Genomic DNA, 23571 nt, shown 5'->3' on the forward strand with positions numbered 1-23571 from the left:
TATTTATTTTTTAAATGTAGTATAGCCTAAGATGAATTACTGTATGTGATTTACTTTGCTTTATCAGTGTACCCATCAGAAAGCAAATGTATTTAAAAAGAAAATAAGAAAATTAATTATCACATACACCACCTTATTAGAAAACCAAACAAACAAACCTAAATTAGTTAACTATTAAAGTTTTGACAATCGAACAAAATTACAACTTCTAGCTTACCTAAAAATTCAACAACTACATAAAATTGAAGGAACAAACATTAGAATTGGATAAAATTGTTGAAAAAAAAATTAAATTACATAAGTTTCACACAGTACAACATACACACATTACCACTCAATCAATATTTTGTATCAGAAACTTCAACAAGTATTTTTTTTTTTTAATATTTAATAGCCACACAGGGCTTGAAAAGAGCAAAATAAGAGCAAAATAAAAATATATATCATATAGTAGAAGGAGCACTAACTAAAGAACATTAAGATAGAGAAAAAAAGAAACTTGAAACAAATTTAAGACAAATATTGATCTCATAACCTTAGTAAGTTAAGAGCTTATATTTGAACATACAACGACAACAAAAATTCTTTCCATCAAACTTTAATGTAATTATTGTTTAAATTTAAATTTATCAAATAATTTCTACTAACTCATTATGACATTATACTATGATAGAGTGAATTTGTGAGGTTGGTTTATTATAAGTTTACAAATTTATCCTTGTTATTAAAAATATTTGAATAATGAATTATGATTTTTTGGTAAGTTTGAATTAATTAATTTTTTTAATATATAATATCCATAATTACTTGTATTTTTCAATAAAAAATAAGAAAATATAATAGAAATATTTTTGTGTTAAATTGAAATAAATTTATTAAATATATTAAAATTTATAAAAATAATATTTATTATTATATTTATTTGTTATTTTATATAACTATATATGTGTTGTTGATATTATAATTTTATTTTATTATTTATAATTATTTTTTGTTATTAATAATATAATTAAATATTTTTAAAATTGTTAAATAAATTTATGTAATATTTAATTTTGTATATTGTATATTATATATTATAAAAAAAAATGCATGCACAAGTGTATTTGAGTAAAATGCAAAATCATACATGAAATCAACACAAATCTCTTCATTTGTGTGAAGATTGAAAAAACACTCTCATCCTCCCTCCCATCCACTCCCCCACCCTCAAAACCCCCGAAACAAATAGAAAAAAACACTATCTCCCTCCTTCCTCCTCCCTCTCCCTACCTGGAAACAAACACAACATAGTATTTGATTTCTATTCCTTAAATATTGCTCTTTTAAGAACTAAAAATAAAAATAATAATAACTTGACTGATGAAAAAAAAATTCCATTAAAAAAAATCACCAACTATATATCACATTATGCAAATAAATACACATTTGTATAGAGGATGAGTTACATATGCCTTTATGATGTAACTATGAAAGGAGCATCACCATCTAAACTAGCCCAACTTTTCAAGAAGATGACCAAGAGAAAAAAAATACTATTCAAGGCTAGGTCAAGCATCTCGGGCTAGGACACAAGGCACCACCATCCCTTAGAAGATCATCAAGAGTAGAACACTAGAGCATGGGCCAAAATACCAACTATTCTCTTAATGTTTTTAAGAGGAGGTGTTAAAAGCATAAAATTCGGGCTTGTTCATGGCTCATAGAGAAACCCTAACATCTAGAAGGTCTCCATGTGCAGCCCCTAATCACACTTTCCAAATTTGAGCACAATTATGTTTTACTTTCCTTGTCATTTCAATTCTGCTTTAAAAATTCCTTGTCATTTCAAATTCCTTGTCATTTTCAATTCCGTTTTTATATTCATTATCAATTTAAATTCCACTTTGAATTCCTTTGTCATTTAAATTTTCATAGTTGTCTTTGCTTGAGTCTTATGTTCTTCGTGTTCTAGGATTGTATTCTTACAGTTTATTTGATTTTAATTGTGAAGAATTAAAAAACCAATTAGAAGTTGTCTTAAGTAGTGGTTGATTTAATTCCAAACATGAAAGGCAAGTGCTCACATAAACGGAATCTGAATCCAAATTTAATTTTAGAATTTGAAAAGTAAATAAAAAATATGCATGAAAAGAATATGAAAAAATTGAATCAATAGAAACAAAGAAAATTATATGCATTCACATTTCAAAATCAAGATGTTTCTCCTTTAGGGTTTTCTATCTTCTTCTATTCTCCCAATAATATCTAGGGTTATGTTTCACGCCTCATAATTGACACAGTTGTAATATATACTTCCTAGAGCAATAAAAAAAATTCAAAAATTTTACTCTGGGCAGCATATATTACACCGGTTGGATAACTCAACCAATGTAATATGTAGTGCCCTAGAGGGAAAAAATTGTATAAGTTTTAAAAAAGGTATATAACACCAGTTGCGCTATACAATCAGTGTTATATACCATTAAGCTTTTACCCATTTTTCTTCCTCCACCGCTGCCCCCAACTCTGTTTATCTCCTCTCTGCTGCCACCACCCCTTCAAAAATTTCCTTCCTCTTCGTGGCCATTGCTCCTTCAATACGCTATTGGCCACCACTTTTCCTCTTCAGTGTCACCATTCTTCCTCTTCATTGCCACCAATCATTCTGTCGTTGCGCCTCCATATTGTCTCCATAGTGGCACCACACTACACTCGGTTCCACCGCCACAGCTCCTCTATTGACGTTCCAATGTGAGTTTTTTATTTTCAAATATTGTAATTTTATTTTATATTGTAATTTTAATTTTAGTTTTAATTTTAATTTTAGTTTTAGTTTTAATTATTAATTTATTTTTAATTATTTATATAAATAATTAGTTTCATTGTTTTCGCCATATTACTTTCACTACCACCACCACAGCTCCTTAGTTCACACTCCAGGTTAGTTTTTTTATTTTGAAACATGTTAATTTTAAATTTAATTATTAATTTAGTTCATAATTATTTATATAGATGATTAGTTTTATGTTGTATTTAAAAATACACTATATAATGTTGAACGTCTTGGTATTGGGTATGGGGTGATCGACCATCGATAATTTGTAATGTGTTTTATTACGTATTATGTTTGGAATATAATTTTGTTTTAATTTTTATATGTTGAACACTTTGGTATTGGATTTGGGAGTGACAATTTTGTATTGTGTTTACATCAACTAAAAATTAGTTGATATTGATAGATTAGTTTTTCTATTACATAGTCAAGGATCGAAGTTGGATAGATGAGAGTTGTATCAGTGATGTGTATGAAAATGGCGTCGATGAATTAATACAATTTGCTCAACAGAATGTAGAAGTTGTAAATGGAAGATACTTTTGTCCATGTGTTAATCGTTTGAATGGGAAACAGTTAGAAATTAGGTAGATAAGAGAACATGTTCCTTATGATGGTTTCTTGAAGAATTATATAAAGTGGATATGGCATGGGGAGTTTGTAGACGTAACACTTCTATCTAACAATCAATATTATTATAATATACATTCTAAAGATCGCATGGAGGACATGATTGTGATATTGGACAAGATAGTTTCCAGCAAACACACATGTGTGATTCATTGAAAGATGATTCTGAAACACCTCTTTATCCCGGTTGTTCAAGTTTCACACGATTGTAAACAGTATTAAAATTAATAATGTTAAAGCAAGTAATGGGTGGACCAATAAAAGTTTCACTAAGTTGCTTGAGTTGTTGAATGAAATGTTTCCAAAAGATAATACATTGTCCACCCTTCATTATGAGGCGAAGAAGATATTGTGTCCAATGGGTATGGAGTACGAGAAAATACATGCATGTCCCAATGCTTGCATATTGTATAGAAAAGAGATAGAATCATTGCACAAGTGTCCAAGATGCGGGGTATCACGATACAAAGTAAAGGATGCTGAGAGTGAGGAAGATTATGTGAAAAAGGGTCCTCCTGCAAAAACATTATGGTATATTCCAATCATTTTGCGATTTTATCGTTTGTTTGTCAATGTTAATGATGCAAAAAACCTCAGGTGGCATGCAAATGGAAAAAAAAATCTAATGGATTGTTATGACATGCTTCCAATTCACCGCAATGGAAGAAAATTGATTATTTATTTCCTGAGTTTGGGATTGATCCAAGAAATCTTAGACTTGGTCTTGCAATAGATGGTATGAATCCTTGTAGTAATTTAAGTAGCAAGCATAGTTCGTGGCCTATTTTAGTCATTTTTTATAATTTTCCGTATTGGTTGTGTATGAAGAGAAAACATATGATGTTGTCTATGATGATATCCGTACCAAGACAACCTGGAAATGACATAGATGTTTACTTAAATCCATTGATCGGAGACTTGAAGTTTGTATGGGATCAAGGACTTGAAGTATTTGATGCATATGAGAAGGTCGATTTCAATTTGCGGGCATTGTTATTTTGCACCATTAACGATTTTCAAGCATATGGGAATTTGATCGGTTACAGTGTTAAAGGACATAGTGCTTGCCCGATATGTGAAGAGAACATAAGTCCCCATCAACTCAAACATAGGAGGAAAACTTCTTACATTGGGCATCGAAGGTTTCTGAAACATAATCACCCTTATCGTAGGTTAAAGAAAGTTTTTAATGGAACTCGGGAAGACAAAATTGCTCATCCACCCTTAACTGGCGAGGAAGTGTACAACCAAGTCTGTAATGTGAATGTGACTTTTGAAAAAACACAGAAGAAAAGCATTGTGAAAAACATATGGAAGAAGAAATTCATATTCTTTTAACTTCCATATTGGTCAAAGTTAGATCTTAGACATTGCATAAATGTAATGCATGTGGAAAAAAATGTATGTGATAGTATAATTGACACATTGTTGAATATTAAAGGAAAGATCAAAAATGGTATAAATGCTCGTAAAGATCTAGTTGAGATGGGTGTTCGCTTGGAGTTGCAGCCACAACCTCATGGTAAATGAATATATTTGCCTCCAACATGTCATACTTTGTCAAAATCTGAAAAGTTATGTTTTTGCGAGTGTCTGCGGGGAGTTAAAGTACCATAAGGATACTCTTAAAATATTAAAAGTCTTGTGTCAATGCAACATTTTGAAACTTGTGGGCTTAAAATCTCATGATTGTCATGTTCTCATGCAAGACCTTCTCCCAATTTTTATTCGTGGAATTTTACCAAAAAACGTTAGACAAGTGATCACTCGCTTATGAATATTCTTCAATGTTTTTTGTAGAAAAGTTATTGATCCTAATAGCTTGGATGAATTAGAAATGAAGCTATCATTATCTTGTGTCAGCTAGAGATGTATTTTCCTCCTTCATTTTTTAACATCATGGTTCGTCTAATTGTTCATTTAGTGGGGGAAATTAGAATATGTGGTCCTTCTTTTTTACGTTGGATGTACCCAATTGAGCGATGCATGAAGATATTCAAAGGGTATGTGAAGAATTCGTACCGTCCAGAAGCATCTATTGTTGTGAGATACATTGTTGAGGAAGCAATTGATTTTTGTACAATGTATATGTCAGAAGTAGAAGCCATAGGAGTTCCAAAGTCGAAGCATGAAGTAATGTGTGAAGGTAAAGGCACACAAGGTGTGAGGGTGGTTCAAAAATACCAACATGAAGTTCTCGAAACACATTTGTATATTTTAACAACACCAATGATGTTCTTCCTTATTTAGATGAACACAAAATGTTGTTAAAGTCAATGAACACGTGAAAATGAGAAATGGTTGTTGACTGAGCATAACAAGACCTTCTTGAAATGGTTTAACGATAAAATTGGTCAAGAAGATTATGATATTGAGGAATTTAAATTGTTAGCACGATGACCTAATTTTGATGTCATAATACGGATTGGGTATGATATTAATATGATGTCTTTTTATACAAATACTGAAGATGAAAAAAGTACTATGCAGAATAGGTGCTCAGGCAGAGTCTATGCACTTTGCTAGTTCAAAAGACAATAATCCTATTGTGACTACTCTAAGTTACTTTGGAGTAATTGAAGAAATCTGGAAGGTGGACAATGTCAAATTTAGAGTGCTTGTATTTAAGTGTAAATGGGTTGATTGTAACACAGGAGTGCATGTAGATGAATTGGGTTTTCCTTTGGTTGATCTTACAAAGATAGCATGGAAGGAAGATCCTTTCATTATGGCTTACCAAGCAAAACAAGTTTTTTATGTGAAAGATCCTTCTAATGAAAGGTTGTCAATTGTCATACAGGGGAGAACTGAACATGATGTTCATCCATATGATGACTCAAGGATCCAATCTGTAGACAAATCTTCATTCTCAAGACAATTACCTCCTTTGAATGACGAAAATGATGTAAATGAAGTACTTGCTACACGCCACGATCACAATGAAGAAATATAGGAGAACATTTTAACACTTTCACAATAGAAATCAAGTATTTTTTATTAGCTTTTTTATTTAAAAATTGTTTTATTTAATTTAAATATATATCTTAAACATGTTTTTATTCTATGTAGGTCGATCACAATGGTCTTAGAATATATGGCTTTAAAGTAGAGGGGGTGAATTGTTTAAAGAGAGTTTTCGCAATCTTTTAAGCCTTGAATGAAATTACTTCGTAAAAACCTTGATTGAGAAATCAGTTTTTCAAAACACAAAGCTAAAAGCACATCACTAGTAAAACAATCGGTTGTTTCGCAGAAACAATCGGTTGTTTATCAAAACTGAATTTTAAAAAGTTAAGGATAGAGAGAATGCACACAGATGTTTATACTGGTTCACTCTAAACCCAGAGCTACATTCAGTCTTCTCAGAAACCACTGAGGAATTCCACTAAGCAATCAAACCTAGATCACTTACAACACAACCAAGAAAGTGACCTTGATCCCCTCAAGACACACACTTCTCTGGGCCAACACACCAACACTAAGAATGCTGATCTTGATCCCCTCAAGAACACACAAAACTTCTCAGAAAAACACACAAACAAACTTGTTCAACAGAATACAAGGATTACACTTGTTACATAAGCAAATCTGAAATCAATACAAGCAGAAATCCTATCTCACACTCTATAAACAATCTCAACTCTTTGAAAAACTCAAAAACTTGTATTCAAAAGATTGTTACTTAAATCTGTTTTTTTGAATTTATTCAAAGATATTGTTTGTTATCAAATCTTAACAAACTTATTCATTGCATTTAATGATTGGTCAAAGCATTTAAAGACTGGAGCGTAAATAGTTAAAGCATTTAAAGCTCAGTCAAAGCTAAAACAGTTTTTCTGTTACGGTACCAAAACAAACAATCGGTTGTTTCATCGAATCAATCGGTTGTTTTGGTTTTAACAGCTCAACCACTTGAAAAACAGTTTTCAATCTTTTCTCAAAACATCTAAGTATAAAACAATCGGTTGTTTCGACAAAACAATCGTTTGTTTTTCACTTAGTTTGAAAAACACTTTTTCTTTTAAAAGATTGAGAATGCCTATGCTTTGGATTCAATCTAGAGTGGATTACAAAACTCAAACTACCCCAGATCCTAACTAAGACAGCTTAGCAACAGCAAGCACAGCCAAGCCTTCAACATCCTTCAAAGGGTTTGGATTCTTCAAAGCTTGAACACCACTTGGTTCAACAATCTCCCCCTATTTGATGAAGACAAATCCCTAGTGCTTGTGTTTGATCTTATTGAATCTGAAGCAGTACCTGCAAAACTAGCATATATACAGTCTAATACTTCTTACAGCAGCAGGTAAGATTTTCACACAATTAAAGGATAAAACCTGATAAACAATCGGCTGTTTACTCGAAACAATCGGTTGTTTCTATCAGCAGCAGCAGAAAACAGTTTTATATTAGAGATTTTAACAGATTACACAGTTTCAGATAAAGATATACAAGAACCAATTAATTCTCCCCCTATTTGTCTTCACAAATAGACTTTAGCATGTATCAAAACAGATTTAGGAGAGCTCATTAAGATCAAGGATACCTAACTCATTTCTTAGGAAGAAAAACCTCTCTTTTGGTAAAGGTTTCGTGAAGATGTCAGCTAACTGCAGTTTGGTCTCCACAAACTTCACTTCACAGTTCCCATTGTTTACATGATCCCTGATGAAATGATGCCTTATCTCAATATGTTTGGTCCTTGAGTGTTGAATCTGATTTTTGTTAAGATTGATGGCACTTGTGTTATCACACATCAAAGGAACCTTGCTGATTTGTAATCCAAAGTCTGCAAGTTGTTGTTTGAGCCACAGAATTTGTGCACAACAGCTTCCAGCAGCAATATACTCAGCCTCAACAGTAGAGAGAGCAACACATGCTTGCTTCTTGCTATGCCATAAGATTAGGCTTAAGCCAAGAAGGTGGCAAGTGCCACTTGTGCTCTTTCTATCTAGCTTGCAACCTGCAAAGTCAGAATCTGAATTACCAATTAAATGAATTGGAGAGTGAGAAGGATACCATAACCCAACAGATGATGTTCCTTTGAGATATTTCATAATTCTTTTTGCAACTTTGAAGTGTGACTCTTTAGGATTTGTTTGATATCTTGCACATAGACACACCGCAAACATGATGTCCGGCCTACTAGCTGTTAGATAAAGCAAAGAGCCAATCAATCATCTATATTTTGTTTGATCTACATTCTTTCCAGCAGCATCAACATCCATATAATAGCTTGATGGCATTGGAGTGCTTGCTTCTTTGCAACTCTCCATTTCAAATTTCTTGAGAATCTCCTTGCAATATTTTGATTGACATAGAAAGATCCCATCCTTTGTTTGCTTAACCTACAATCCAAGAAAGAAAGACAGTTCTCCCATCATAGAAATTTCAAACTCACCTTTCATTGCAGCCACAAATTCTTCACACAAACTATCTTGTGTAGCACCAAAGATGATGTCATCAACATAGATTTGCACAAGAATTATTTCTGCATTTGACTTTTTGATGAAGAGAGTCTTGTCTACCATTCCCCTTTCATAACCATGAGATAGCAGAAAGTTGCTAAGCCTCTCATACCACTGTCTTGGAGCTTGCTTCGGTCCATACAAAGCTTTCTTCAACTTGAAGACATGGTTGAGATGCTTATGATCTTCAAAACCCGGTGGTTGATCTACATAAACTTCCTCATTGATGTAGCCATTCAAGAAGGCACTCTTGACATCCATTTGGAAGAGTTTGAAACCACTCATACAAGCAAATGCCAACAGCAGCCTCACAACCTCCAATCTAGCAACAGGAGCAAAGGCTTCACCATAATCTATGCCCTCCTCTTGATTGTAGCCCTTGGCAACTAGCCTTGCTTTATTCCTTGTAATTACACCATCTTCATCTAACTTGTTCCTGAAAACCCATTTCGAACCAATAATATTCATTTCATCAGTTCTAGGGACAAGAAACCATACCTCATTCCTTGCAAACTGATTCAGCTCTTCATGCATAGCTTCAACCCACTTCTCATCCTTGAGAGCTTCCTCAATTGACTTTGGTTCAATTTGAGAGACAAAAGTTGTGTGCCTTCAAAAGTTAGAGATGGAGCTACGTGTGGAGACACCTTCCTTTATCTGCCCTATGATATTTTCCACTAACAGATCTCTAGGAATCCTCCACTCTTTGGGCAGCTCACTCTGTTGCAGAATTTCAATCGGTTGTTTCTGCGAATCAATCGGTTGTTTTCTGCACAGATTTCCAGCTTCTTCAAACTGATGCTCTGTTCATCTTCTTCAGCACGAGTCTTCGGGATTTGGATGTTTCTGTGATCTACCTCATCAAAGACAACGTGAACTGATTCTTCTACAGTCATCAATCTCTTGTTGTAGATTCTATATGCATGACTTGTGAGGGAATACCCTATAAAGATGCCAAGATCAGCTTTCTCATCAAACTTTCCCAAGTTTTCTTTTCCATTGTTGAGAACGAAGCAACTGCAGCCAAACACTCTGAGATGGTTGATGTTAGGCTTCCTTCCATTGAAGAGTTCATATGGAGTTTTCTTCAAGATGGGCCTAATAAGCACTCTATTCATCACATAACATGAAGTGCTCACTGCATCCGTCCAAAAGTACTTAGGAAGAGATGATTCACTAAGCATTGTCCTTGTTAGCTCTTCAAGAGACCTGTTCTTTCTCTCTACCACACCATTCTGCTGTGGAGTCCTTGGTGCAGAGAAATTGTGCAGGATCCCCATATTCTCACAAAACTTGCTGAACTTCTCATTTTGGAATTCTCCTCCATGATCACTTCTAATAGAGCCTATATTGTTGTTCTTTGTATTTTGAAACCTTCTTGCTAGCTTCTTGAAAGCAGAAAAGGCATCACTCTTGGATTCCAAGAAAAGAGTCCAAGTGTACCTAGAAAAGTCATCAACAATAACAAGAGTATAATAATTTCCACCAAGACTCATAGTTCTTGAGGGTCCAAAGAGATCCATGTGAAGTAGCTCAAGGGGTTTTAAAGAAGAAACAACGTTTTTAATTTTGAAAGAACTTTTCACTTGTTTCCCTTTTTGGCATGCTTCACAAATGTGATCCCTCTCAAACTTGAGTTTTGGTAGCCCAATCACAAGATCCCTTGAAATTAACTTGTTTAAGTGATTCATGTGAATATGAGCAATTCTTATATGTCAAAGCCAAGATTCATCTTGCTTGGATAGAAGACAACCAATAGAACATGGTGAAGAGATATCTAGAAGATACACATTATTGACTCTCTTACCTACCAACATTACCTCTTTGGTGTTGGGTAGACAGATTTCACATGTGTTTGATTTGAGCATTACTTGATATCCCTTGTAACATAGTTGGCTAATGCTCAGAAGATTATGCTTTAGGCCTTCTACATAGAGCACATCATGGTTGACCAAGATGTCTTTGTCTCCTATGGATCCTCTCCCAAGAATCCTTCCTTTGTTGTTGTCCCCACAGGTGACATGACCTTCTTGCTTAAAGGAGATGCTCAGGAACTTTGATTTGTCCCCTGTCATGTGCTTGGAGCACCCACTATCCAAGTACCATTGTTGCTTGCTCTCCTCCAAGATTCCCTAAAAAAAAATTTCAATTAAAAAGATTTGGTCCCCTTATGAATGTGGGTCCATTTGGTTTACACTCATCAATAGAACCTTTACTACACTTAGGAATCCACTTCATAAAGCTCCTAGGAACAACATATTTTCTGATTTTACAGAACCTTACAGAATGGCCTCTTTTCATGCAATAGAAGCATGTAACAATCGGTTGTTTCGATGGTCCAATCGATTGTTTTTCTGGCATTTTCGAAAATGATTTTAAAAATCTATCTTGTTTGTTTTGAGGGTTAAAACCCAATCCAGCTTTTCCAAAAACACAGTTTTGAGATGCTAAGACATTCTCAAAGTTGGATTGGCCTCTAGAAAGTTTATCCACAGTTTTAACAAGATAGTGGACCTTCTTTTCAAGATTTTCGCAATTTTCACAAACTAGAGCATCACACTTGCAAGAGGAGTTTTCGTAGATGATTTTAAGATTTTCAAAATCTATTTTTGAATTTTCTAATTCCTCTTCCAGTGTCTTTACTCTGTTTTCAAGCCAGCTGTTCTTTTCCTTTAACCAATTGTTCAAGAGGGCCAATTGGTTGGCTTCTTCATGCGTTTCTTGAAAGGCTTGAAGCAATTGACCATAATTTTCAGAATTTGATGAGTTAGATGAACTTACACTAGTTAAGTCATCTTCCTTTCTGGCCATGAAGCAGAGATTGAGGCTTTTCTTGTTTTGCCTTCTTTTCCTTCTTGCTTGGCTTTTTTACCTTGCCTCCTTTGGTTCATTGTTTCCATGAGCAACCTTGAGTGTGTCCCACATCTCTTTAGCAGTTTTGCATTTTGACACCCTGAAAAACTCATTAGTATCAAGTGCAGAAGCTATTATGTTTTGAGCAGAACAATCAAGCTTGGCCATTTTACATTCATCATTGGTCCATTGAGACCAAGGTTTTGCAATGAAAGAACCATTCTTTTTAAACTTTGGAATGTAAGGACCATTCTCAATTGAATCCCAAATTCCTTGAGCAATAGATTCCACAAAGATTTTCATTCTGGCTTCCCAATACTTGTAATTCAATCCACAAAATAAAGGTGGTTTGTAGATTGAAGCACCTTCCTCAAAAGAATGTTTTCCAACCATAGAAAAAGATTTTTGGATCAACTTGAATAACTTTCAAGAACCAAGCTCTGATACCAATTGTTAGAATATATGGCTTTAAACTAGAGGGGGGGTGAATTGTTTAAAGAGAGTTTTCACAATCTTTTAAGCCTTGAATGAAATTACTTCGTAAAAACCTTGATTGAGAAATCAGTTTTTCAAAACACAAAGCTAAAAGTATAGCACTAGTAAAACAATCGGTTGTTTCGCAGAAACAATCGGTTGTTTATACCAGTAAACAAATATCAAAACTGAATTTTAAAGAGTTAAGGATAGAGAGAATGCACACAGTTGTTTATACTGGTTCACTCTAAACCCAGAGCTACATCCAGTCTTCTCAGAAACCACTGAAGAATTTCACTAAGCAATCAAACCTAGATCACTTACAACACAACCAAGAAAGTGACCTTGATCCCCTCAAGACACACACTTCTCTTGGCCAACACACCAACACTAAGAATGTTGATCTTGATCCCCTCAAGAACACACATCACTTCTTAGAAAAACAAACAAACAAACTTGTTCAACAGAATACAAGGATTACACTTGTTACATAAGCAAATCTGAAATCAATACAAGCAGAAATCCTATCTCACACTCTTTGATCAATCACAAACTCTAAGCAATCTCAACTCTTTAAAAAACTCAAAAACTTGTATTCAAAAGATTGTTACTTAAATCTGTTTTTTTTAATTTATTCAAAGTTATTGTTTGTTATCAAATCTTAACAAACTTATTCATTGCATTTAATGATTGGTCAAAGCATTTAAAGACTGGAGCGTAAATAGTTAAAGCATTTAAAGCTCAGTCAAAGCTAAAACAGTTTTTCTGTTACGGTACCAAAACAAACAATCGGTTGTTTCATCGAATCAATCGGTTGTTTTGGTTTTAACAGCTCAACCATTTGAAAAATAGTTGTCAATCTTTTCTCAAAACATCTAAGTATAAAACAATCGGTTGTTTCAACAAAACAATCGATTATTTTTCACTTAGTTTGAAAAACACTTTTTCTTTTAAAAGATTGAGAATGCCTATGCTTTGGATTCAATCTAGAGTGGATTACAAAACTCAAACTACCCCCAGATCCTAACTAAGACAACTCAGCAACAGCAAGCACAGCCAAGCCTTCAACATCTTTCAAAGGGTTTGGATTCTTCAAAGCTTGAACACCACTTGGTTCAACAAATGGCTGAGTCATCAAAGAAGACTAGGGACCCTACACGACTAAGAAATCTTGTGATTAGGCGTATGGCTAATAATAAGGTTCCAATTCAGATAGACCCTCGGACTGGAAGGGCATCAGGCTCAATTTGTAAGTTATTTGGGAGTCTTAGCTCGATCTAAGGTCTCTATCTTGATCCCTGACTGAGACCACATATCATAAGTAGACAAGAATCTCATTTGGGAGGATATTTGTGTAAATTATTTATTTAAATAGTGGAAAGAAATAAGTGAAATATATTTCTAAGATATTTTACAAATGTGATTACAGTCTCTATTTATAGACTGTTTTACAACCTAATTAAAGAAAGAAATAATAGGCAATGAAAGCCAGAAATAATGAGTGTTTAAAGCTGTACAAATCAAATCAAATCACTAACAAATCTGTCCTAATAAATATAAAATAGAATCTGCACTTAATTATAACATAATTCTCCTGATTATGCAACACTCCCCCTCAAGTTGGTGAATGTATATCTATCATTCCCAACTTGCAAGTAAGATCTTCGAATTGTTTTGCGGGAAGTCCCTTAGTAAACATATCTGCCAATTGGAGTCTTGAAGGGATGTACTCAGTGGCTATAAGACCATCATCCAACTTTTCTTTAATAAAGTGTCGGTCTATCTCTACGTGCTTTGTTCGATCATGTTGAACCGGATTGTGTGCAATACTGATAGCGGACTTATTATCACATGCCAAACTCATAGGAGCTTCATATTTTATTTTTAGGTCATCAAGTATGATCTTCATCCATAAGAGTTCACACACCCCTTGAGCCATGGCTCTAAATTCTGCCTCTGCACTTGATCTTGCAACTACATTTTGCTTCTTGCTCCTCCATGTCACCAGATTTCCACCCAAGAACATGCAGTAGCCTGTGGTGGATCTCCTATCAACAATCGATCCTGCATAGTCAGCATCAGTATATACTTTCATGGATAAGTTTTCCCCCTTTTTGAATAGCAATCCTTTTCCTGGAGAGGCTTTTAAGTACTGAATAATTTTATCTACTGCTTGCAAGTGTCTTTCTCTTGGATCATGCATAAATTGACTAACCACACTAACTGCATAGGCTATATCTGGCCTAGTGTTTGAAAGATAAATGAGTTTTCCCACAAGTCTTTGATATTGTGTCTTCTCCACTTTTGGGTTTTCCTCATCATTCCCAATCCTATGATTTTGCTCTATTGGCACTCCAGTGGGCTTACAACCCAACTTACCAATCTCTTTGAGAAGATCAAGGATGTATTTCCTTTGAGAAATAAAGATGCCCTGTCTCGAGTAAGCAACCTCTATCCCAAGGAAGTACTTCAGCTTCCCAAGATCCTTCATTTCAAATTGAGCAGCTAGTCTCTCCCTCAAATTTTGTTTTTCAATCTCATCATCACCTGTAATAATCATATCATCTACATAGACCAAAAGTAGAGTGAGTTTACCATTCTGAGAATGTTTTATAAACAGAGTATGGTCACCTTGGCTTTGTCGGTACCCCAAAGATACCATAGCTTGAGTAAACCTTCCAAACCAAGCACGAGGTGATTGTTTAAGACCATATAGGGCCTTCTTAAGTCTGCACGCCTTATTCCCTTCATTAACAATACCATACCCAGGTGGAATCTCCATGTATACTTCTTCCTCCAAGCTTCCATGCAAGAAGGCATTTTTAACATCAAATTGATGCATTGCCCAACCAAAGTGTGCCGCCAGGGAGAGAATAATCCTGACGGTATTCATTTTTGCCACTGGAGCAAAAGTCTCCTCATAATCGATCCCATAGGTTTGAGTGTACCCTTTTGCAACCAACCTTGCTTTATACCGATCCAGTGTGCCATCAGACTTATACTTAACTGTGTATATCCACCTACAACCCACTGCTTTCTTATCTTTTGGTCTCTCTACAATCTCCCAAGTCTCATTCCTTTCTAACGCGCTCATTTCTTCATTCATGGCTCGAATCCAGTTATCATCTTTTAAGGCTTCTTGTACCGATGTAGGGATTTTGATAGAATCAATAGCTGAAAGAAAACTCTGGTGCTGCATAGAAAGTTTTTCTGTAGACACAAATTGGGATATAGGATATTTGGCACAAGATCTTTTTTCTTTTCTCAAGGCAATAGGTAAATCATTTAGGTTAGGTTCAAAAGCAGTATTTAAGGTGTCCTCAAGAGTCTCACTGGTATGAGTTCTTACCTCCGGTTCAGACAATTGAAGTTGCTGTTCGACCAGGACGGGTTCTTGTTGCCTTCGCTGATATTGTTTTCCAAAATATTTGTCTTCATTATTCTTCTCTGGTAATGATGTTGGTGCAGGGTCTTTGTCATCCTTCCTAAGAACGAAATCCTGTAACAAAGGAAAAGGTGGCAACTCAAGGTCCTCAGCTTCTTGAATACTCTCCCCCTGAAGCTGAGAACTAGGAAAGAAAGACTCTGTTTCATGGAAGGTGACATCTTTGGAAATATAAACTTTACGACTTTGAGGATGATAACATTTGTACCCCTTTTTGTAGGGGGCATAACCGATGAAGACACATTTGATGGCACGAGGATCTAACTTACCCCGATTAGGACTATGAACATGGACAAAAGCAGGACAACCAAAGACACGATTCTGAAGACTATTCAACATGGGAATAGAAGGATAGAATGTGGTCATAACCTGAATAGGAGTAACACCCTCTAGAACCCGAGAGGGTAATCTATTAATCAAATAAGTGGCAGTCAGGACTGCTTCCCCCCAGTAAGATCTAGGAACAGATGTTTGGAAAAGTAAAGCTCGAGTAACCTCAAGGAGATGACGATTTTTCCTTTCAGCAACCCCATTTTGTTGAGGAGTGTCCACACAGGTTAATTCATGAACAACTCCATTTTCCTCAAGGAACTTGGAAAGGTTTTGGTTCACATATTCTCTTCCATTATCAGAACGCAATCTCTTAATTGAACTTTCAAATTGTGTTTGAATCATTCTGTAAAACTTTACAAACAAGTGAAAAACTTCAGACTTATCTTTCATGAGAAATAACCAAGTAACCCGAGTACAATCATCAATAAATGAAACAAACCATTTTGTACCCGAGATATTAGGAATAGGTGAAGGTCCCCATACATCTGAATGAATAAGATCAAAAGGTTTAGAACTTTTATTACCATTGGGAGGAAAAGTTGTCCGATGGTGTTTAGCAAACTGACAAACATCACAATGAAATGACTCAGCAGACACTTTTGTAAATAAAACAGGAAATAAGGACTTTAGGGTACTAAATGGAGGATGACCAAGACGTCTGTGTTGAAGCCATATCTGAGAGGATGACCAAGATTCACGACCTTGCTGAAGATTAGAAGTGTGTGCCTGTAGTCTAGCACCCTTTTTACTTTCTTCATGCTGTAAATAATATAACCCGCCCTGCTCTTTAGCAATTCCAATAGTCTTCCCCGTGACAAGATCCTGAAAAACACAATGGGAAGGGAAAAATACCACTGTACAATTTAAATCTTGGGTAATCTTTTGAATAGACAAGAGGTTATTGGATAGTTTGGGAACATGAAGCACATTTTTTAAAGGAAATGAAGGTTGAAGGTGAATGTTACCACGACCATTAATGGGGGTAGTGGAACCATTAGCAATAGTAATATATGGCTTACCGGATAAAGTAGTGTAGGATGAAAAAGAAGAGGAATGAGGTGTCATATGATCAGTAGCACCAGAGTCTATAATCCAGATATTTTCAGTACTAGAAGCATTAAAGGATAAAAAACTAGAACTCTTACCACTCATAGTAAAGGAACAATAGCTAGATGGCTTACTAAGGGAGTCCATGAGAGTTCAAAACCAACTGAGTTTTTCAGATTGGCAAAATTTGATCCTGTTCACACACACAGGAAAAAAAATCTGCCGGAAAAATTTTCCGGTGGCGGTTTCAGGCGGCCAGCGGCGGTTTCCGGCGAGCAGTGGCAGTTCCGGCGAGCGGTGCAGTTTCCGGCGAGCGACGGCAGTGGTGGTCGGTGGTGGTCAATGGTGCAAGGTGGTGGTGGTGGTCAATGGAGAAAGGATAAGGAAAATAGAAAGTTGCAGCAATGAAGGCTGTCCAACAAATAATTGCAGCAATGAAGGCTGTCAAGGAAAATGATTACAGCAATGAAGGCTAAAAAAAAATTTGCGGAAGCAGAGTCTCCTAGATCAGGAGCTCTGATACCAAGTGGAAAGAAATAAGTGAAATATATTTCTAAGATATTTTACAAATGTGATTACAGTCTCTATTTATAGACTGTTTTACAACCTAATTAAAGAAAGAAATAATAGGCAATGAAAGCCAGAAATAATGAGTGTTTAAAGCTGTACAAATCAAATCAAATCACTAACAAATCTGTCCTAATAAATATAAAATAGAATCTGCACTTAATTATAACATAATTCTCCTGATTATGCAACATAAATGTTATTAAATAATTTGTCTATTGAATTTACATTTTAATGATTTATTTATTATAATTTGTAGACAAATTTTCAATTTGAGACTTCAAATTTGGTTCACAGCAAAATATTGTCTTTAGTAACTACAAAATGGAGGCAAATCAAGACAAATCTGACAACGTATTACACCTTTGGTAAATACAAGGACAAGTCTCCTTGTGGGAAATATTTTATAGATGAAGAGAGATGGTCTCAATTTTGTTCAGATTCGAGCAAATCCCTCATGGGAGGTTGGTGAACATTTCATTATATATGTTATTAAATATTATCATGGAATTCATTTGTGTATGATGTACTTATACAAAAAGACGAAGAAAGCTCAAATCATTGTACAAAAAAATGCTACCCCTCACAAACTGTCTCGGGGAGGTTATGATTTGCTATAGAGAAGAATAGTAAAGAGACAACAGGTAGAATTTGGTTCTGGTGAACTTATCTCTCCACCATACCCTCCTATTCGACATGAGAATGGAAGTTGGCTAGAACTAAACTAGGCGGCCAAATGACATATGAGAAATTGTGAGCTACTTTTCTCAGCGTATTGTAAGTTCATAATTGCATGTCATATTTTTAGTGTTACAAACTTATCATTACATATTGTTATATTAACACATTGTATTATTCTTTACAGAATGAGCTAGTGGAGCAAAGCTCATAGGGAAGTTTTGTTCCTAAAGGTCGAGATGACATATTGGTCGTGGCCATTGGGATTGAAGAACACCCTGGTCGTGTACGTACGACTGGTTTTAGTGTTGGGGTCAGACAATACTTTGGATCAGTTTCTCGACCCAACTTTTTTATAAATGCTAGTTAGTAGATGATAGGACAATTAGTTGCACAGTTGACAAAGAGACTAACTCCACAACTGACTAAGAGCATAAAAGAACAAGTTACTCAATAGTTACTAAACCAGTGGATGTAATTTATGCTCGTGGTCGAGCTAGCACCAAAGGTAGTTGTGATGTGTAGGACTTAGAAGATGATGACATTGATTCCTCCTATCAGTGCAGGTTATTTTTTGATTGAAATCCTCCTCGTGTAGTGGTCATTGGGAGAGTGTATCCAGGAGGTTCAATCATCCACATTGTGTCCATGCAGAATGATTTCTCTAGAGTGGTGGTTGAAAAAGTTAGAGATTCATCTGTTGCAATTCCAGTGTCCACATCAGAGGTTAATACAGTGGGAGAGGCACTTAGAACATTTATTGCATGGCCTACACATATGATAAAGACAATTTAAAAAATATTATCAGGTATATTTCATTTTATTAGGGGCTATTAGTGTTAGAGTGATTTTTAGATTTATACTTTATATTTGTTATTATGTTTTATAGGACTCTGCTACAAGATAGAATGCACCAATTGGTGGTCATTTAAGCCCTCAAGTCCAACCACAAGTCCAACCATATTTGAATCCAATCCAAGAGTTGGTTATGTTTTCACATCAAATGTTTCAAGATTCTTTGTGATTCCTTGGGATGCCACATTATTTAGGGTTGATACTAGTGGTATACATTGTGCATAACCATGCAAGATGTCTTTGAGATCATCCAGGGTAATCAATTATTGAACATCGTATTTATTCAATTATGCTATACTTAATCAAATGATGTTTCATGAATCATATCACTGATATTTATATTAACAATGTAGGTATACAAATCAGACAATTATCAACATGGAAAATCTTGATACATATGGTTTTCTTGAGCCCCAATCCATACAAAAGTCTGGGAATAAAAAAATTGATTGTCAGACTTACATTCAAAGATGGATTCAGACATCCAGAAAAATTGGATTTATTTTGCTCCTTTTATAAATGGGTAAGTAAAACCTGTTTTTACATAATTATAAAAATGACTAATGAAATGTTTTATACTAGGTCTCACTGGCAATTGATGTTTATTTGCCCCATAGACAACATTGTTGTCTGGTTTTGTTCACTGCATAGGAAGCCAAGTCAAGATATGAAGATTGTAGTACAAAGGTATGTTATTGTAAATTATATAATTTAGGTATAATTACCTTATTTGTCCCTACATTTAGAGTCAATATTCAATTTAGTACGATGCTTTTAAAAAAAATCAATTTCGTCCCTATGTTTTTTAAAATGTATCAAAATTGGTCCTTTTCGTTAAGTCTCACCTTACGGCGTCAAGTATTGCTTATGTGGCAGAGAGAGGTGAGACTGAGTGTTGTGTGAGGTGTGACGTGTCAAGTGGCATGGGTTGACAAGGAAAAACCAATTGGGGATTTAGGGTTTTTTTGAATTGCAATTGGGGTGGCAACAAGAAGACGTCTGGGTGTTCTTTAGGCCATCTATCTCCGTCATTGCCATCAAGCACACCCTCCAATGCGCCAGTGTCGCCATTACCCCTCAAGACATCGAGGAAGTCCTCAAATTTTCCTACAATAGGGAAATAAAAACCAAAGGGTGCTGGATGGGGAAATAAAAGTGGAAATAGTGATATTTGAGGAAAAATGTCAACTAAACACTCCTACAGAGTTTATTTTCTATTCAAAATTCAATGTGTTATTTACAATAGGGGAGACACCCTATTTATAGATATGAGTGCCTTGGAGAGGAAGAGAGGAAGGGTAGGGGTGTAAAAGATTACAAGCTTCTAGAAACTAGGTCAAATGTGAGCACATGGGGAGTCTTCTAGAATCTAGGTCAAAGGTGAGCGCATGAGTGAGTTTCTAGAAGCTAGTTAAGGTGGGTTTTGGCACAAGCCCAATAAGTACACCCTCTTCTAGCTTATTCTTCTATTTAGACCTTCAAAGTAAGCCCAATTTATTTACATAACTTGTCTTGTGAAAAGACTAGAAGAAAGAACATATGATATTCAAGTTTATGTCTGGTTCTTCTTCTGTTGAGGCTCTCTTGAGGTTTGGTGGGGCCTAGTATTGTATGCTGATATAACTAACCTAATTGTCTAGTTGGGTTATATGACATAATAAGCACCAATTTGTTATAGTTCAAAGTATTAACTTTAAGCTAGTGAATTCAAGTGTCCCTTTCCATCTAATACGTTCATATTTATTCCTCTTTAATATTCATTGGATAAGTCTAAGTTCTGAAAACTTATTCAAAAGGGGAAAAATGTAGAATGTCCAAAAAAAAGTTTGAAAAATTTAAGAATTTAGTTGTTGAAGTTCCCAAAATTTAGAAGGAATCAAGGCACTTAGCCTTAGATTTCTTAATAATATCATGAACTATCTTTTTACCACGTGTTTGATTAGCTATAACTAATCCCCAAATCAAAAACGGTGCACTAATAAATATTAAGTAAACTAAACAAACATATTCTAAATTTTATCTATAAGTGAGCTACTTTTCGACATGTAAAAAATTGATAATTTCGTCGACAGCAGGGTTCGAACCTGCGCGGGCGTAGCCCAACAGATTTCAAGTCTGTCTCCTTAACCACTCGGACATATCGACCTCTTTGATGTATTAGCCATTTTATTATATGAACACACGTTGGATCTAATTAAATATTTTTTGCTCTTTAATCATTTGATTTTAACTTACATACAAAGCTTACTATGAGTTATGAGATAACCTTCTATTTTCCTGTAATTATTTGTTGAGAAATTTATTCAAAAGGTGAACTCAAGAAAAGATTTGAAAGAGCTTATTGCAAACTTATTTTTTAAACTTGGAAAAAGAGTTTATGACTATTATATGTTCTTTTGAGTGGGAGCTCTGGGACGATTAAGAAGTGGATCATTTGGTCTTTTTCTTCTCTTTTTTTGGTGGGGCTGACAATTTTGTAGTTTACCACCGCAATTGTTGGGTGCATGTGGGAGCTTGTTCGAAGGTGATTTCTACTGAAATGAAACGTGATATTTATTTAATTATACTGTTTCTAGCAGGGGCTTTGGCTGCTTTTGCCTACCCAAGATGCTTTTGCCTACCTAGGAAAAATATTTAATTACACTTTTCAGAGAAGCTCTTCTTAAATAAAACTTCTGACAATATATATCCTAAAAAAAACTTGTGCGATAAATATCTTAAAAATCACAAATAAAAATGTGTAAAGAGTTGATTACCTATAATAAGTATTGATATATTTTACTTTTAATATAACAAAAAAATTACAATGTTAATATAAAAATTTAATTTTATTAATTTTGTTTGAATATAATTGATGATTAAGGTAATTGAATATGATTTGGTCTTTTGTTATTAGTGACATGTGTTTATTAAAGAAAAAAATAATATTAATACACTACAAAAAAATCAGTATTATCTACGGATTTTTATCCACGGATCTGAAATCGTAGGTAAATTCAACATTATCTACGGATATTACCTACGAACAACATTACCTACGGACATTATCCACAGATTCTGAATCCGTAGGTAAATTCAGCATTACCTACCAACTATATTACCCACGAATTCTGAATCCGTAGGTAAATTCAACATTACCAACCAACTATTACCCACGAATTCTGAATCCGTAGGTAAATTCAACATTACCTACCAACTATTACCTACGGATCTTATTACCTATCAACTTTTATCTACGGATCTCTATTACCTACCAACTGTTATCATAATAATTATATATATAATATTAAAAATATTAATATAATATGAAAAATCATAATTCATATTCATAAATAATAATAATCATAACTAATTTATACATATTATTAATATTAATATAATAATTTAAATAATATAATTAGTATTATATTAAAAATATAAATAATATTAATAATAATAATATTAATGATATTAGTAATATAAAAAAATTAATAATATCAGTAATAATAACATTAATAATATAAATACTATTAATAAAAATATATATAAAGTTAACATTATTTATAATATTAATAATATTAACACTATTTATAATATTTATTAATATTAATAAATATTTAATAATATTAATAAATATTTATAATATTAATCATATTAAATAATATTAATAATATTAATAATATTAATAATATTTAATAATATTAATAATATTTAATAATATTAATAATATTTAATAATATTAATAATATTTAATAATATTAATAATATTTAATAATATTAATAATATTTAATAATATTAATAATATTAATAATATTTAATAATATTAATAATATTTAATAATATTAATAATATTAATAATATTAATAATATTAATAATATTAATAATATTAATAATATTAATAATATTTAATAATATTAATAATATTAATAATATTAATAATATTTAATAATATTAATAATATTAATAATATTAATAATATTTAATAATATTAATAATATTAATAATATTAATAATATTTAATAATATTAATAATATTTACTAATATTAATAATATTTAATAATATTAATAATATTTAATAATATTTAATAATATTTAATAATATTAATAATATTACTAATATTTAATAATATTTAATAATATTAATAATATTTAATAATATTTAACAATATTAATAATATTAATAATAATGAAGATATTAAATATATGAAGAATGTTATTAATTTTTATTTTATTAATTATATTAATATTGGTAATCATACTCATAAATATAATAATAATCATAACATTACCACAAAACTTGACTGGTGTAATGGTTAAAGCTTCTATGGACATATCTGGACTTGGCTTCGAATCCCACCTGTAGTTGGTGGGTAATGTTGTTTTCTTTAGGTAAATTACCGACGCCAACATTACATTTGGATTTT

The 23571-nt window shown here is 33.5% G+C and overlaps 1 protein-coding gene and 1 non-coding gene across 2 annotated transcripts; one reads left to right on the top strand and one right to left on the bottom strand.

Moving 5' to 3' along the window:
* The first annotated feature begins 3803 nt into the window (after positions 1–3803).
* On the top strand, positions 3804–6398 carry LOC137815600 (uncharacterized). Its single transcript, XM_068618714.1, has 5 exons — positions 3804–4166; positions 4274–4613; positions 4887–4967; positions 5370–5578; positions 5916–6398. The coding sequence occupies exons 1-5, from the start codon at positions 3804–3806 to the stop codon at positions 6396–6398; spliced, it is 1476 nt and encodes a 491-aa protein (XP_068474815.1).
* Positions 6399–21228: 14830 nt separating this feature from the next.
* TRNAS-UGA (transfer RNA serine (anticodon UGA)) lies at positions 21229–21310 on the bottom strand. The gene has a single exon. It is a non-coding gene; the product is annotated as a tRNA-Ser (tRNA).
* Between the last annotated feature and the right edge of the window lie 2261 nt (positions 21311–23571).

This window comes from Phaseolus vulgaris, chromosome 1 (assembly GCF_000499845.2).
Source record: "Phaseolus vulgaris cultivar G19833 chromosome 1, P. vulgaris v2.0, whole genome shotgun sequence".
In the NCBI taxonomy this organism is placed as follows: domain Eukaryota; kingdom Viridiplantae; phylum Streptophyta; class Magnoliopsida; order Fabales; family Fabaceae; genus Phaseolus; species Phaseolus vulgaris.

Excerpts from the sequence above, each read along its gene's own strand:
- LOC137815600 (XM_068618714.1), top strand. The coding sequence starts at position 3,804 with ATGGGTATGGAGTACGAGAAAATACATGCATGTCCCAATGCTTGCATA. Across the intron at positions 4,167-4,273 it reads TCCAAGAAATCTTAGACTTG|AGAAAACATATGATGTTGTC; the intron begins GTCTTGCAATAG and ends TTGTGTATGAAG. Across the intron at positions 5,579-5,915 it reads TTCCAAAGTCGAAGCATGAA|ATGAAAAAAGTACTATGCAG; the intron begins GTAATGTGTGAA and ends CAAATACTGAAG.